Here is a 17,991-nt window from a genome sequence, read left to right as displayed (position 1 = left end):
GGACGGTTTTATCGGTAATGGCAGTGGAGCATTAAATTTGTTTTTTATTGGCAAATATTGTTTTTGCTGTGATAATAATCGCAGGTAAATTGGGTTTTATATCAAAATGGCAGTTAATTGTAAAACAGCAAGACAAAAACAAATGCATTCTAAGCTGTGAAATGAATATGTTAAACACTAAAATGAGCCAAGAATCAACATTGAAGTACCTGATTGGCATCAAGGTTCTGGCAATGAAGCAATGCAAAGAGACCTTTCAGTGAGAAGAATTTCAAGTTCTTACCTTTGTATGAAGCAAAGTGAGGACCAGCACACTGTCATATGAGGGCTTGTAGATTGGATTTGAATTGAAATGATTCACAGTGAGTGGCTGCCTTGTTACTGCCTTTCTAAACTCAACTCTTTCTGTATTTCTGGCTGATGTTATTTTGAATTTTAGCACAGTTAAAACCCCCAATATTGAATAGTATCTCTGTTTTATAACACTTAGACTGCTTATTGGTGACTAAACTCAAGCCTCTTTTGTTTAACCCATAATTGTCAAGTCAAATGAGCATATACTTTATCTTTATTTTTTTATTGCAGTTCACCATCCGGGAAAAATGCTTAAAGCTTGAAAAAATCAACAGAAACATTCCATATCAAAAAAATTGAAGAAACTCTTTCATTGCGGAAGAATTTTGTCGACAAAAACAGCTCTCTCTTAAAGTGTCAGCAAAATCATTGATGTATATGACCTGTTACTTGCCTCACAGGAGAAAATTGTATGTCGAGATATGCACCACATACTTTAGTTTTACATGATTCAAATCGGAATATGTGTTATTTATTTTCCACTGTTCTACCTGCCTGCAAGTTTATTTATTGGTTCTTATACCCAAATTAAGAATTTGTATTCAAACATTTGTAGGTGTTGATATTATTTTACCTCCATAGTGATTATGGTCTCATGTAAATTCTGAGAATGTTTTGCACTCTGATGTAGAATCGGACAGTGAAGTGATTCATCAGACATAAATGGAGAACCTCTAGTTTTGACCAGTAGTCTGCATGATAGCATATTGTAACAATTGGGTGATTCAACCTCATCTTTCACATGATATCCGGTTTAATTTTCTTGATAATTCAGCAAATCATTACATTTTCAGCTGTACAATATTGTTTCACCTTTTTGTTTTATTTTAGTCTGTTTACTTAAAGATCCTTGTTTAGTATGTACTATGTACTTGTAAATGCAGGTTTTAACTGACCAATCAACCAATTGCTGTGAATGTAATTATTTATTCTCTTCCCATTTATTTCTGCTTTCATATAACTATGGGACTCAACTTGAAAATGTTGAAGTGTGGAAATTGGGTTCATAAGGTGCTTTTTCCATCAATAAAGTGTTGTCCTCACTGTGCATTTGGTGTTTCATCATTTTCATCAGTACAGGATTTAACGTGTTTGAGACCACTAACGGCTTGAGGTATATGTAAAACGGTTTTTACACGCCAACTCTAAACAACATTCAGTAAACGCTTGCAAAATATCGTTTAAATCTGATCATAACGTCGAAAATGAGAGGCGTAGGCTACATCGTAAGCGAATACATGACATAACCGCTTTAAAAATGATTTTTGCGCTGTCGAATTATGTAGCCTATAAAAGCTCCAGATGACAAACGGTTTAAGGTAAACGCAAACGGTTTTTACAGGTCAATTCTAAAATACATCTAGTAAAGCCATACAAAATATCGTTTAAATCTAATCATAACCTCGAGAATGAGAGGTGTGCATCATAAAGCGAACGCAGGACGTGACCGCTTTAAAAATGATTTTTGCGCTGTCGAATTATGTAGCCTATAAAAGCTCCAGATGACAAACGGTTTAAGATAAACACAAACGGTTTTCACAGGTCAACATCAATGATTTTGCTGTCACTTTAAGAGAGAGCTGTTTTTGTCGACAAAATTCTTGAAAGAGTTTCTTCAATTTTTTTGATATGGAATGTTTCTGTTGATTTTCAAATGAGCAATTTTTTTGATATGGAATGTTTTCTGTTGATTGATTGATTTTTTCAAGCTTTAAGCATTTTTCCCGGATGGTGAACTGCAATAAAAAAATAAAGATAAAGTGTATGCTCATTTGACTTGACAATTATGGGTTAAACAAAAGAGGCTTGAGTTTAGTCACCAATAAGCAGTCTAAGTGTTATAAAACAGAGATAATATTCAATATTGGGGGTTTTAACTGTGCTAAAATTCAAAATAACATCAGCCAGAAATACAGAAAGAGTTGAGTTTAGAAAGGCAGTAACAAGGCAGCCACTTACTGTAAATCATTTCAATTCAAATCCAATCTACAAGCCCTCATATGACAGTGTGCTGGTCCTCACTTTGCTTCATACAAAGGTAAGAACTTGAAATTCTTCTCACTGAAAGGTCTCTTTGCATTGCTTCATTGCCAGAACCTTGATGCCATTTAAGTACTTCAATGTTGATTCTTGGCTCATTTTAGTGTTTAACATATTCATTTCACAGCTTAGAATGCATTTGTTTTTGTCTTGCTGTTTTACAATTAACTGCCATTTTGATATAAAACCCAATTTACCTGCGATTAATATCACAGCAAAAATAATATTTGCCAATAAAAAACAAATTTATTGCTTCACTGCCATTACCGATAAAACCGTCCGCAATCGGGCTGTGTTATAACACAGGTCCTAAAGTCTAAAGATTCTAATCCCGCCCGATAAGAAACGCATTATTCTGCGTAACACAGCCGATTTTAATCGGGGACTTCCAGACGGATCGGGTGAATAATGCCACAAAAAAATACCAGACACGGTAATTTTTTTGAATAGATAATTAAATTAATTTTGGTGGTGTAGAGCGCAGCTCTACCATTTACAGCCTGCATAGAGAGGACACTATTTAACCCCAAACTTCCTTAAAAGGGCAATTTGTTCTGTTTTCTTTAGCGATAGTCTGAGATAACACGTAGATTTAAAGCTTGTTTTAGTGAGTGCTTCCTTGGTGTGTAGCGAAAAGTTTGTGGCCACATTGTTTTTAAGATAAATTTGATTGTTGTTACGACAATAAACAATACTACAGTTACAACAATACTACTGTTAAATAAACACAGCGACAACTCTATTGCAAGTAAACTGAAATTCCATATCCGAGTAGACATATAGGTGCCTTGTTTGCTTCAGAGATGTATTACTTTTATTGTTTTAAGATGTTTAATCAGAAACACGTCACTTGTATGACTTTATATTTTTTTATTTATCTGTGATTTGTTTGGTCCATCTCTCTTAATTTTAAAGTTTCGTCTTGAGTTTTCGGGGATCGCTGTTTCTTGTCCGGTACCTCGTAACACAGATAAAATGTTGCATAAGCGATACAAGCACACGAAGAAAACGCAAACGACAGTCTAAACATATTTTCCGCTCCCCAACTTTCGTACATTACTCCGCCTAGCAACGCACCACAACCATAACCTGTGAAAAAAAAAAGAGTTTTGTTTTAGTGTTTGGGCGACTTTAGTTCGGAACAGAAATGACACGGACTGTTTGGAGTGGACATGTTTTAATGCAATTTATCGCAGTAGGCTCCAAATCATGTATTGTTATTTTTTTATGAACAAATATTGAATAAAGTTTGTTATTAGGTTGAATGGAATAGCACCATATAGCGTGATTATCTGCGTGTGTCACTTCCGTATAGCACAGTGGTTCCCAAACTGTGGGCCATGACAGTACTAGGTAAACAGTAAAAGGCCACCAAGAAATTTTCAATGGGCCACAGAGTCATTTGAACAGATTCCACTGTTTTGTTATGCTGTAGATATTATGCGCTTTGTTTTGAAAAACATAACATTTGCAAAGAATTCTTAATCTTCTAGCTAAATTTCAGGACCATGTATCTCATTAAAAATAAATTGCTAGAAACCATTACGCCTGTTTTTGAGTTTTTTTGTTTGTGCCCAAATTTACAGCACGTGGTGAAACACGAATCGCTATTAAATAGACATTTGGGCCACAGACCAAAAAAGTTTGGGAACCCCTGGACTATAGCACGCATTCGTCTATTGTGTTAAAGTATATATAGGTACGCAAATAACCCCGTGCATGTCCGACTAGATTAGACCCGGGTAAGGGGTCCACGGGATACAAGAGTAGCCCCTTTGCAAAACACAAAAATATTCCAGATGTAGACAAGATCTTACCCAGGCCAAACAGAACAGCATTAACTGCTCCCAGCATAGTTGCTCTGAGTTCTGGAGGAGTTATATCGGCAATATAATGACAACATGCTATCCAGGTGATTGCCCAGGAGAGCCCGCGAAATGTTTCAGAAGCCACAAGGTGCCAGGCCAGAGTCGCAGTTGTGTAACAGATCAATCGCAACTACATGGGAATAAATGAGAGGACATTAGGGTGAGGACCTGAATTCTATAACGCAGTCACGTAAAATAAGCACTGGCAAAAATAAGAAGCATGAATTTTAGACATTGATTAAACATGAAATTCTAACATTAAACTTGTGGTCACAAAACTATTGAAACTTTATGGAAACACTTACCCCCAATAGAAAAACTCCAGCGATGATCACCCAACTCGGCCCACATCTTTTAATAATTCTCCCCGACAACAAGTACATTATGACGTCTATAAGCGCTGCAGTTATCACTGAGGCACCCATGATCATCCCTCCTGCATGAAACTTTTCCTCACCATACCAAAACATGTACGATTCTCCCACGGCTATTACATACCCAAGGACGATCATAAACAACAGAAAAACCACCATGCGGATTTCCGAAAAGATGATCTGAAACCACAAATCGTCGTTGTAATACATCGTTTTGACATAGTTGTTTGTTTTTTGAAAAAACATGACCAACATCGGAAAAAGCCAGTTGCTGACCTGAACTAATGTCAAACAGCCCCCCCCAAAAAACGCCTTGTTTAATTCCAATTTTCTATTGTGTTTGTAATCTTTGTCTTTCTTACGGCTTCAATGTATAGGCCTGTCAATCAAATTTTCGGGCCTAACAGGCTTCTCAAATATGGTTCGGGTTCGGGCTGCAATTTTAGGTCAACTCTGGATACACCATTTGACCTACTAACCTGAATGTTCTTGCAAGTACAAACAAATGGGTCCCTACTACTCCCTTTTCACGTTTATATGCAAATTAGGAATGCATCAACCCAAAAGGTATTGTCTATAATCTTTTTCGTCATTATAATGTTATATATATATATATATACACATATACAAAAGCAGTAAAAAAGGACAAAAATAATCCAAATCTCTTGCTTTCACATCGATATTGCTGCCCAAAGCCTGTTTTAATACAGCTAAAACTTCTTTTTGAAAAATAACATGATGCGGGGTATAACAATTGTTCTTTAACTTAACTTTGTTCCGCCAAACGTGTACTTTGACCTGTGATATAGCCTTGTCGTGCGGTGGCAAAGCCGGTTTAGCACAATCTTCTGACTAGGTTGTCAGTAGCACGCAGTCACTTTTTTATGTTGAACGAAAACGTTTTTTTCGAAATTATATGTGATGGAAATATCGTTTCTCGAGTTTCATGTCAATATTGAGCGCTCGCACCTTAACAAAGGTATGTCAAATCGATCTTAACTGTGTTGACGACATTAAACTACAATTGCCAGAAGAGCCCTGTAAACTTGACGACATAAAGTTTATGCCAAAATTAAGAAGCCATGGCTTATGCTATTGTGGTACAAATGTCGTTCTTCACTCTGTTTTGCAAATCACAATACGTTGATGGTGACCTGTCGTTACCCCTCGTCGTGTGTAGGCCTAAGCCAAGCGAAAATAAAACAATAATGCTAAAAAGGTTATAGCTTTGTTCTAGGAAAAACATTGCCCGGTGGCACGCGTGGTCACGAATGTAACAAAGGTATTTTGCGAAACCATGCATTTTCGCCATTGAAAACAAAGTTTTGTAATTTGTTAAATTTAACGAATTATTGTTTTGAAAAATTTATTTCGATCATTTTCGTAGATTTAATATCCGTGTCAGCGAAATAAATCTAGTAAGGTATGGCGGTATACACATAGTGGGTGTTCTTAAAGTATCACCACATTAGCGTTAGTATTCCCACATATTAGGGTACGAGCACTATGGTAACCTACAAATACAAATATTTTTGGAATCACGTGTCTAAATTTGAAAACGTTTACCTTTTTTAAAGCATTGTTTCATTGTCAAACAGGTGGAACAAATTAGCGTTGTACAAAAAAAAAGAAACAAAAAAGGAGAACGATACGTGCAACATGTGTGTCTTTCGGTAAAAGTGAACCCCAATAAAGTAACCACAAGTCATATCATTGCTTTGGTTTCTTTCTAGCAGTGTCTTATAATTTATGATACTTTATTTTAGGGACTTTTGGATGACCACTAAAATCAAAACCAATACTGTTTCAAAACTGTTGTCGAAAAACTCAGACTGAACGGAACTGTCAAAAACTTTTCTTTTATCCATTTGCGTATTTTTAAGGATATCAAGTTGATATTTACCTTGAGATGTGAAAAACGAACTGGTTCCATTCTCTTCGATGGAGACGATTCAATGAACATTATTGTACCGATCATAACGCCCCAAAACAAAACTGGACTGAAGGCAAACGGAATAAAAGACGTGTTTCCACCCAGGCATAATTCTGAGATTCGATCTACAAAAGATACATGTTGTCCAAGTATTATGATCATTTACAAACGTTTCTTTAGTTGAAACAATCTCACTTGTGTCTGTTATAGTTAAATAATAAATTAAATTTAAAAGTAAAAGCATAGAGCCAATAAATGATAAGCTGCAAATTAAATTTACCCATAAAATAACCAACCAGTAGGGCTCCGGTTCCAAAACCAATGGATCCCCACAAACGTTGGTTTCCAAACTTATGTCTTTTGGATGGGATTAACTTGTTTAAAACAAACGCATCTAACACACCGTTCACTCCAAATATGGCAATCGATGACAGAACGATTAGAATCAACAGGGACCAAAATGTCAAACCATATTGGTCAATAACTTCGTTATTTGACAGAATACAAATGCAAGAGGTATTCAAAGCAAATCCGGTGTTTTTCGCTGCGCATGCACTGGAACTGTCGTTGTTATTAGTAACAATTTCGCTGCAGTTGTTTGCTTCTTGTGTGGTTTGCATGGTAGGACATAATGAAAGATTGTAGCGATAATGTTCATAGCAGGTCCGCTCATAGCAATCCCTGTGCAGTGGATCTACGCAAGAAATAAACGTTAAATAAAGACAAGTTTCCTTTTGTGCGACATTATAATTACACAACATACTTGATTTTTCGGTGGGGATGAAGTACATTAAACCCGATATAAGTAGTCCGAACAAAATCACACATTGGATTACTCTTTTGGGGCTCTTCGTTTTGTCAGAAATTGCTCCCAAAATTGGCGGGACAAAAATGCCCCAAATCCGATCAATTGCCCATATAATCCCGTTTTGTGTCGTTGACATACCCAAGTGTTTCATAAACAACGAACGGTAAAGAACTGTGCTTTGACCTGACAACGTAAAACATAGCAGAAACGAATAACACGTATGTTTTACACGGCAGCGTATTACGTGCTGCGCGATTTGCTAGAAGCTCGATGGCTCATTTTGAAGGTAGTATAGATGTTGTAATGACTAACAATTGTAAATTTCAAAGAGCTGCGTTAAATTTTAAGGCCAACGCACATCGAACATTGTTTGGGCGAATATGACATATTGTAATTAAGATTTTGACCTGACTCCAATTTGCTAGAACATAGTGTTTGGGCTTTTTTAAAGCTTGTGTTTAGGAGAAAACTCTGCAAGACATTTTATGAAGCACCACAGGCGTTATGACGTTCATACCGATCAACATTAATTTCAACATACCCGTATTAATGACTAAAATTTTTTGTTTTTAAAGATTCGCGCTAAAAAGCTTTAAAAGCGTAGAATATTCATAGATACTACGTAGATGTAGTATCTAAGGAATATTGTGTCAAAATTGTAGTATCGCATCTTTTTTAGTTTTAGAGCAATAGCAATTGTTGGCCAGTTTCACTCAGGTGTTGTCGACAACAGTGCAGTTTATTGGAGTAGCGGGAATTAAAATAGACAAGAACTTCGCTAACAAACCACAAATTTTGATGCAATAAAACTTACCTGCCATAAAGGTAAAAAATAAAATTTTCACAGGAATGAAAGAGATATTGACAGTCGACACACATTTGCATCTTTTTGAGGTAGGTGACGTGTCCGTAACAGGTTCAATGCTAATTTCTGACATACCGCAAGGAAGAAACACACGGTAAAAATCACCTGACAATAATTACTGACTATTCAACCGAATCTTAATAACTGCATCAAGCTTTAAGTCCACTGCTGCAAATTGATGTTTTTTTCGAAACACTCTGCTATTGTCTGCTTGTTCGCTTTTAGCAAACGAGGGCCACTGTGAGAAACAATAGCCTGTCTGTGCACGTTGCAACCACGCACACACTGAACACACCTTATTGCTGACCTGCTAACTGTGCACAACTACGCATGCGTGCGGTTAAAGACAGGATGTCTGGTTAGCTACAAGGTGAGCAAACACTAGGATAGACTGAAAGTTGTTTAACGCCACGACGCAATTTGTTTGCACCAATTTTTTTTGTTTGGATGGGGGTATAGGTGTATATTTTAATTTCCGAAATGGGAAATAGTAGTAGACACGCTGTAAAAAAGTGGTGAACAGTGTGTTTTATTTTGTTCCATTAGGTTTTAGAATGTATGTCAAGTTGTTGGGTATTTAAGTTACAGTCGTTATGCATCAATTAATTTCAGACGAATTGGTGTCACGTGACTGGGTGACCCGCGTGCAAATCTTCACATGTAAACAAATTTGATTTCGCATGGTTAAGCTAACAGAAACGAAATCCAATGGGCAAAACAAGTAAAAAAACAAAAGCGAAGAAAAAGGATTTCAACAAAGTTAAGTTGAAGGTTGGAAAACGAAAGCCAAAAGCGGACAATGTTACGAATGTCACATTTAAATCACAATCCATTTATATACCAGAACAACTCAAACAGGCACAAGTAAGTAGTGTGATATTTTCTGTTGTTGTTTTGCTATTCTGTTTGTTACATTTGTTCATCAACTTAACGTGGGCCTGACATATTGGGTCAAAGAAATGTGTCTAAGATATTCAACAAATACTGTTTGAATGAAGACCAGACTAAACCAATATATCACAACCCAGGTCTAATTATCTGTTTGTGGCATCACAAAGTTTTTGATAAAAGGAAAAATTGTTTAGCATTCTATACATTTTATTTCAATAACTCTCAACCAGAGTTTGACTTAACTCCAGGAAATCATTGAGATTGGCTCAAATATATATATGTTGAAGAACATTCAACTATTTACAATTTAAAGGAAACTTATAAACTGTCAGCGACAAACTGTGTATCCTTCTTTGTGCAGGGTGAAATTCTAACTCATCGTCGGAAGAGCTTATCTGATTTATTGACTGAAATAAACCACCCAAGCCCCACAGTTCGGTTACAAGCTTTACGTGGCATTAAAGAGATACTAGATATAGATGCAAAATGTATAGAACATGCCAAAATGTTTGAGAAAGTTTTGAAAATTCTACTTGATGATGAATCAACTGTGCGGTTAGTAATTATGATTTTTCTCATAAATACATACCACTCCCAATGTACTTTTACAATTTTAAAAAAGTTATTTTACTTTGCTTTATTTAAACTTGAAATTTATTCAGTGAATAAAACTGTTCATAAGTTGGTGTATTCTCAGTGAGCTGCAATATTTGTCAAATATTACCAAACTGCTATTCCAAAAAATTATCAACCAAACATGTAAATAAATTAGTGATGGGACGATACCAGGTTTTGAATCGAGTACCGAGTACTTAAATATAGTGTTGTATATCACTGGCTAAATTATCTGCCGTGGCCGGGGTACAGGTGACCACAAACGCATGCAGAAAAATGTAATGGAAAAAAAATTCATAACCTGGCAGAACTTTTTCCTGATTTTGTGCTGTCCGAAAAAAAATATTGGCAAAAAGTTGCCCGTATTCTTATGGTGTAAACTGGCCTTTGGTATCAAACGTTGGTATCGAAAACTGAGAGAAAATATTTCGATACCGATACGAGTTTCGATACCACTGAAATCGTTCGATACTGAGTACTGGGTACCCGTCCCATCACTAAAATAAATGTATAAAGCTGAGTGGGAATAAGTGAAACATTTTTACAGCAAACAAAGTTTAGTGGTATTGGGCCTTCTGTTTTTGACAATGACTGAATCACAAATGAGACCACACTTCAGCTTTGTTCTGTCTCACATTTTCTGTGCGATCTCTCATATAAACAAACACATACAAAAAGACTCACTGCAGGTAAGTGATGCTCATAAACTTTTTTAATTGAACTGTTGGCCAAATCAAAGTTTGTCAATAAGTGGACAGTTTTTTAGGTCTTAAGATTTTTTTAGGTTTGCTAGGTCTGTAGATTAACAAAAAGTTTTCACAAACCCTACTTAAAGGGAAATTATTTACCAGGTTATAATACTTTATAAGTTTTACCTGTCATCGTAAGTAATAGTATAAAGTTTTTATAAACCATTGGTCAGCATCTCCTGGCATGCATACCAGGTTTTCACCTTAGGTGTTTTTTCATGGTACTACAAGTGATATTCAGCTTCATATTTAACTACAGTGTTTGTTAATCGAACCTGGAACATAGCTTGTTTTCAGTTCAGTATGGTTTGATAGCACTATAAAATATAAATGCAACCACAAATATAAATCTGTCTATGTTCTGATTACCATTTAAAACACCCAAAACAAACCACCATTACAAACAAAAATTTGTTATGTGCTTAAAAAGCTGCAGATCTGTGGTATAATCCAACAATAGATACTTTTTCATCGAGTGTATGTTATGTATATTACTACTTTATGCACATGTATAATCTGCAATTTCACTTTTTTGTAATCTTATTCCTTTTGTTAAAGATGATAGATTTATGCTTGGATCACTTTCCTGCACTAATAAGCTATGAAGATTGTTGTCGAATCATTGAAAATTTTATTGAGATGATTTCCATAAAGCAAGGTGAATCTGGCAAACGCAGTCTTACAATGAACACATCAAAGAAAGAAACTGATATTTTGTGGAGGGTTCGAGTATTAGCCAGACTTCAGAAACTTCTAGATATTGCTCTGGGTCCTAAATTATCTCCAGGCGTGACTAAAGTGAATTTTACACCATGCGAAAAGTGGAACTGTGTTGAAGTTGGAAGGTTTATGATAAAAGGACCTACAGGTTCAGGACTGTTACTAAGGTCAGAGTTTTTTTTCAGCCAGCAATTTGTATTTATTTGTCATCAGTTAAAAGGGTTTGGCACAAAAGTAATACTGTGTTGAAATTATTTCACAACAGCCCGTTATGTTGTATAAAATTGTTGTTTTGGTAGTTTTTTAATCAAGAGAAATTGACATTCCTTTTACAGGGACCTTGATGTATCCGTAACTACAACCACAACATCACTGTCAATCCAAGACTTATCAAAATCAGTGATTCCGTTACTGATTCAGTGTTGGATGGAGGTTTGGGTGGGGGGATCAATGTTGACCGGTAGTGATGATATTCAACTGAAATCCATGATGTCTTGCATTGTTACAATTCTACATCAAATTTGTGCTGCCTCAGCTGGTCCTGATGCAGAACATAGTAAAATGGTACAAACTACAAAGTAGTGTGCCAGAATATATGGCCATGTAGTTGCTTTCTGTTTCAGTCAAAATGTCCTGTTAACATTCATAAAAGACTTACCTCATGATTATCATGTTAACCATTCTCATATTGCCAGATACGATAAGTAAAATAAAACTTGTTGTTTTGAGGTAGTAATTAAAATCCCCCTTGATATGCACAATTCACCACTTCATGTGGATACCCTTACTACAAAAAGGAAATCACAGGACCCAATGGAAAATTGAAGTAGAGTAGTATTATTTAATGAATAATCTGGACAATAATCACATTTACATCACATTAAATAAACAGTTTGGCACCCATCTTTGGCCATCGCGCTGGCAATTTGTACAGCAAAAAACATTGTTTTTGCTTAAATGTTTTTTGTTTTAAAATACATACAATTCTTTTTAGAAATCTTGGATTTATCAATCATATATGCCTTTGTTTCGAAAGCATTTTTTTGATCACTTTCCTATTGAGGATTCGGCAGTGGAAAACAGAAAAGCAAAAAGAGCCAAGAGAAATGTGCCTGAGGTTTGTAACATTTTGGATAAAGTACTTTTGGGGAGTGATGGTATTTATTTACCTAGTGTACTCAATGTGGTTGTGACGAAAGGTGATCATGTTCTTTGTTGCCTTATTTGAAAAAAAACAAGTGCATGCATTTCAATTATTGTTTTACTTTTTTAGAACAATGAAATGTTATCAGTCAACTTAACTATATGTAGCCTGGCATCCACTTTGATCTTCAATCATAACAAACTGAGCAGTGCTGACGAAGCTTTGTTACAAAAAACAACAAAGTTTGTTTCTAAAACCCTAACACATGCTGCTGACAAGCCAACATCAATCAATCCCGAGTTTCTTGACAAAGTTCTTACCTTTATAAAACAACTGCTTTCAACTAATGAAGAAGGTTGGTACAGAATGAGTCTTGTTTAATCAGAAGCACCGTAAATCTTTTTGTGCTTTTTAGCTTCTAAAATTTGACATTTTAAGGTAATTTTATTATAATCGGAAATTAGTACAAAATGGTCCATACAAATTTTCTGAAAAATGGATAGAATGCAGAAATTGGTGAAATCTTTGGTAAATAAAAAAATTAAAAAAGTTTGATTTCAGGCAAATATGTCGATGTTGTTCAATCCCTTTCAACTTTGTACAAATCTCTCCAGCCAAGAAGTTTGATGAAAGAAAAATTAACAACATTTCTCTTACAAGTGTTTCAGCAACACTCTAAAATGCAACCACAAGGGTATGATGAAAATTTTGTTTTAATTTGACAAATACAATCCTTTTCTCAGTTTTTGTCCAACCCTAACCGTGCACATCAGCATTGCAGCTTTCAACATTAAATAATTATGGGTCTCCTTCCCTGAAGGGTCGATTTCTTTCTTTTTTTTTCTTACCTGAAGTTTGTCCACCCTCTTTTGCCATCAAATGTTTGATGGATTTGGATGAAACTTTCACAGATAGTAAATATAGTTATGCAGATGTGCAATCTGCTTTGTTTGTCATGGTAACACCAGTATTTACCCCGCTAGCCCTCAAAACGTTAAATGTTGTTGCAGCGCACAACAAACAGTAGTTTTCTGTAGTGTTATAAAGGCAACCATATATGTTACTTGTGTGTGTGGGCTGTGTGATGAAGGTGTTTGTAGATAGCAGGTTCATAGCCTTATGAGGTCACAAGTCATTAGGGTTGTTGATTAAAACTCTCCCTAGTGGTCAAAATTTAAAACATTGGCTGATTTGGATGAAATTTTACAGAACTGTTGATTGGGCATTGCAGTTTTTATATTTTAAACATTGGGGTGAAGAACACCTTCAGTTACCCCACTAGCCCCCTAAATGGGTGAGTTTTTTAAAGAGGGTTGGAATTGGCTGAAATTTGGATAGTTTGTAGAATTTGACATTTACAAATGACCATTGTTGTGTTAAACCCTGCAGCCCAAGCATTTAACCCACTACCCCCCTAAAATGGGTGAATTTTAAACAGTGTCAGAATTGACTAAAATTTGGATAGCTTGTTTTGTTGTAGTCATATTTAATGCCATTTAGAAAAGCTGATTGTTGTGTTAAACCCTGTAGCACCAATATTTACCCCACAAGCCCCCTAAAATGGGTTAGTTTTTTGAACAGTGTCGCAATTGTAGGAAATTTGGTTAGCTTGTAGAATATGCCATTTATAGGTGTCGATTGTTGTGTTTTACTTCTTTAGAACATTAATTGTTTTAAAATAGGCAAACTTTAAAGAATGTCTGAATTGAATCCGGTTTGTATAGTTTTCACTCCACATAGCATGATTATTTAAGCCCATTACTGATCACAGTGATTTACCCTCAAACGTCCAATTTTCTCATGGTTATCTCTTGAAATGCAGTATTTACAATTTTGCATGTGTGGGGACCCATGAGTTTCTGCCTGCAGAAACAATGAACATTTTAAATGACGGTGGCTAATATGGGACCCAATGTAAAATAAGTGTGGGAATTGTATTACTGTTTTATAATAGATTATAGTGTATGTGCAATGACAAAATGTGCTAAGCCACCCTTCTGGTTGATGTCTATCATTGTTAATCCAACTGAAAATAATAAAAGAAAAAAACAAACAAATAAAATACATGTTTTTATTTATCCATTTGTTCTTTGTATTCTTATCTTATGTTGTTTATAGCTGCTACTTGTATTAAAAGTTTTCATTTTTAAATGTCACTAAACCATTTTTTTTTTGCTAGATCTGGTTTAGAGGAAATCATAGCAATGATGCCTCACCAACTCCTTGTCATGGTCAGAGAGGTGATTAAGCACAGAAATATCCTTTGTCAAATTACAGGTATGGTACAATGTGTAAGATATGTAACAAAAAAGATATAACAGACTAACAGTCCTATGTTGTAATAAAGTTGTTGTCTACAAAAAAATATGTTTGGTGTAATTCGTGGTGTTTGTTTAAAAATTTGAGACCAACTGGACAAGCTTCCAGAAAACACAAATTATTCGTTAATATACTGTGTATACCAGATTTAAAAAACACTTTAATTTATACAATAACAAACTGGTGCTGTTGCTTTTCTTTAAATAGATAACATATATATATATAAGTAGATAAATACAGCTTTATATGGGATCAGTTACATAAAGTTTTATTTCATCTTAGATTCCTCCACATTTCATACTCTCACAGCAGTTTTGAATTTTTCACAAATCGCTTTGTCTCGTAAGAATCCTACTTATCTCAAAAATATGCATTCAAATTGTTTAATGCCACTGGAACTTTTACATGAAAATTCTGATTCCATATTTTGTGGGGAAACCATGTGCACTGTGTGTTGTCAATGTCAGGTAACCGCATAACTCATTTAGGATGTAAAGCCTGTGTAGGTTGTAAAAATTGGTGCAAAAATAAGAATCTGTAACATATTATGTAAACATTTTTTTACCTCTTTAATGAATTATAAATGCTGCAATATTGGTAGGGATGTTCAAAGTAGAATAATTGGGTATTCTAGAATAATTGATGCGAATCTAGAATATCGAATCCAATTCTTATATTATTTTTGACTGAGCAATCATTAACCTTGACAACAACTAAAGTAGACCAGTTTAATACATTATAAAACATATTTTTCATTTATAATGTAAAAAAAGAACCAAACAAAACGAAACAAAACACTGTAAAAAAACTTTGCACAACTGCATTGAAACTAAATGACCCAAAATCCACAAAGCCAGAAAAATTAGCATAAGGTTAAAAAATAACTTTTCCGATTTTATTTAGTGATTATTATTGCCTTCAGTAGAAGTAACTATGTTGTAAGCATGCTGTGGTAATTTGATTTGTTGATGGTAGAGGACTGACAAAGACTCCCTCCTAGTGTACTAATATATAACGTTTGTTAACCTAAAACAACTGCAAAAACAGGCACCCTAGCAAAGTTAAAACATTGGGTGATGTAAAGCTGGGACATTGGGTGATTTTAAATTCCAATTAAGCTACCAGCGATTTTGCAACACAAAATGTGAACTTTGCAGCGTGTACTAACTGCACTCTTATGTTCGTATAGGGTTAAAAAATGATGCAAACGTCATATGTTATGGGATTCCGTCACTGTTTTTGCGATATTAACAGACAATCCCATGCTTCCAATCGCTGCCTAACGCCATGACCGTTAAATGTTTGTTGTGTCGGGAAAAAAATCGGAAACAATTAGATGCTGGTTAGACGTTGCAAAAAGTCGCCGGTACGTCGTTTAATGGCATAAGCATAATCACGTGATCAAAAGCGTAACAAGTGCGCTAATCGTTAATTATGCCTCCAACGCACAACCGTCGCTATGGCTTTGTTATAGTGACTCGTGACTTGGCGTTATAACGTTGTATAGCGCTCACTGATTTGACGGCGACGAGTCACTTGCCGTCTTTTGCAACTGGTACAATGACCGGGCGTCGACGTAAAAACGTAACGCATGTGTTTACATTTTTACCAACGACCAGAGCACACATTTATATCGGTTCCAATCACCAGATATAAACGGCAAAAATGGATTCGAATCCAAAGGATTCGTTATTCTACTTTGAACATCCCTAAATATTGGTTTATATAAGTGCAAAAACTGTTGTTTTAGTAATTTTATTCACACCATTTTTTTATTGTAATGAACCTTACCTCTTCTAACAGACTCAAATGATTGAATGCACAGTCCCTTACATCGAAAAAATGTCCAACAATTACGTCGCTCTTTTCCAAAGTATTTGTACCAATTTACATGTTAATGTTTCAAATGTGTGTTACATTATTGACCTAATAATGACGAGATTCAATTCAACCGAGAACATTTGCAAGTCAATGGATAACGACGAGAAAATTGCGACTATAAGTTTTCTACATGCTTTGTTGCTAGGTCAGTTAAAGTTTACACATCTCTATTATTAAAATACTTGATTAAAAAAAATATTGTAAAGACAAATTAATACGCTAAATGTCACACTAACTCCGATTTGGTTGTTGCACAACCTAAATAAACTGACTACCTACTAGAGGCAGATATAATCCTGTATAACAATAATATGAGCAATTTTTTGGAATATATTTTTAATGCCTAACTAAGCCTATTTACGTATCAACTATCAAAAATAATTTTTTTGCCTGTTATGTTATTGTTATTAAAAAAAGTTCTTTTTAGGTGAACCAGAATCAAAAAAATCTGTAGATGGTTTGGAAAATTATCAACGCCATGAAACAATTTGTAAACACATTTGTCAATTTGTTAGACAACTTTGTCATGAAAGTTGTAGGTTAAGGAACATATTTATATCTTCACTTCAGCAGAAACTACAAGTAAGTAAAAGGTTTGATAACTTAAATCAATTTTTTTTTAATGTCGCTCATCTTTTCTTATTATGGACAAAATACAGTTTTGAAGGTTGTGCTTTTTTGACAGAGTACCACAAGAATATCTAACAATACATGGATTGGCATTCTCCACCTGACGAGTGTTTTTAATGAGGAGGACAATTCAGAGTTCTTCTTTCTTTTAAATAGAGTACCAAATAATGTTGAAAACTTCACAGAGTTTGTTTCAAATGAATTTTTATTCAGTCAGTTTAAACAAAGTTTAATAAAAGTATGACCCTACAATCCAAACAATATGTTCATTCCTTCTGTTTTATTTTGATTCTTGATTAAAGTTTATGACTAACAATCATTAGTACTTTAGGATTTTAGAACATACTCATTTCACCTTAACAGCATCATCAGTGCCTTTAAGTATTGCATAACACATCCAACTGTATGAAATACATTACATAAGGTTCATTGTAGTCTTCATCCACCAAGCAGTAAGTTAGAAGATTTCATAAAGTACAAGTATTGCTATTTTGAGTCTATTCCAATTAGACAGAACTTGACAACTCTATTTATATTGCCAAATTACACTTAAACTAATTGTCTGTAATTTTGGGTTTCGCTCTTTTTGAGTAATTTTGGATATTGTGTTATATTTTAGGACTATGCCTTTGAGGTAACAGTTTCAGAATAAAATCAGAAATTGGCTGCAAATGCATTTAATTGGTGTAATTTATTATTTGGGTGGTATTTTGAACTTGGTTGTATCACAGGCCTGTTAAAAAGTTATTGTAAATTATACAGCATTTCTCCACTAGGAACACTGAAAAAGTATGCTGGTC

General features: G+C 34.9%; 2 protein-coding genes and 1 long non-coding RNA gene across 4 annotated transcripts; 2 read left to right on the top strand and 1 right to left on the bottom strand.

Annotated features, from left to right (window-relative positions):
* Positions 1-6: 6 nt before the first annotated feature.
* Positions 7-1,402, top strand: LOC145209460 (uncharacterized). The gene is made up of 2 exons (XR_013855104.1): positions 7-362; positions 586-1,402. It is a non-coding gene; the product is annotated as an uncharacterized LOC145209460 (long non-coding RNA).
* LOC145209448 (major facilitator superfamily domain-containing protein 6-A-like) lies at positions 1,262-8,544 on the bottom strand. 2 transcript variants are annotated; one of them, XM_080079734.1, is made up of 8 exons: positions 8,192-8,544; positions 7,333-7,560; positions 6,850-7,263; positions 6,540-6,694; positions 4,568-4,816; positions 4,212-4,392; positions 2,314-3,483; positions 1,262-2,090 (listed from the first exon to the last, which is right to left on the bottom strand). In XM_080079734.1, the coding sequence occupies exons 1-7, from the start codon at positions 8,313-8,315 to the stop codon at positions 3,269-3,271; spliced, it is 1,566 nt and encodes a 521-aa protein (XP_079935860.1). In that variant the 5' UTR covers positions 8,316-8,544; the 3' UTR covers positions 1,262-2,090; positions 2,314-3,268. The 2 variants fall into 2 exon arrangements, with proteins under 2 accessions (XP_079935860.1, XP_079935861.1); XM_080079735.1 differs by lacking the exon at positions 7,333-7,560 and having other exon boundaries at positions 8,192-8,541.
* Position 8,545: 1 nt separating this feature from the next.
* On the top strand, positions 8,546-17,872 carry LOC145209447 (testis-expressed protein 10 homolog). Its single transcript, XM_080079733.1, has 14 exons — positions 8,546-8,612; positions 8,855-9,106; positions 9,495-9,688; positions 10,296-10,437; positions 11,056-11,384; positions 11,553-11,781; positions 12,212-12,334; positions 12,491-12,716; positions 12,923-13,055; positions 14,541-14,638; positions 14,963-15,147; positions 16,484-16,706; positions 16,989-17,143; positions 17,247-17,872. The coding sequence occupies exons 2-14, from the start codon at positions 8,951-8,953 to the stop codon at positions 17,433-17,435; spliced, it is 2,382 nt and encodes a 793-aa protein (XP_079935859.1). The 5' UTR covers positions 8,546-8,612; positions 8,855-8,950; the 3' UTR covers positions 17,436-17,872.
* The last annotated feature ends 119 nt before the right edge of the window (positions 17,873-17,991 follow it).

Source organism: Phallusia mammillata, chromosome 1 (genome assembly GCF_965637545.1).
Source record: "Phallusia mammillata chromosome 1, kaPhaMamm4.hap1.1, whole genome shotgun sequence".
In the NCBI taxonomy this organism is placed as follows: Eukaryota; Metazoa; Chordata; class Ascidiacea; order Phlebobranchia; family Ascidiidae; genus Phallusia; species Phallusia mammillata.
The sequence above is the reverse complement of the archived record's forward strand: the minus strand, read 5'-3'. Positions and strand labels throughout refer to the sequence as shown.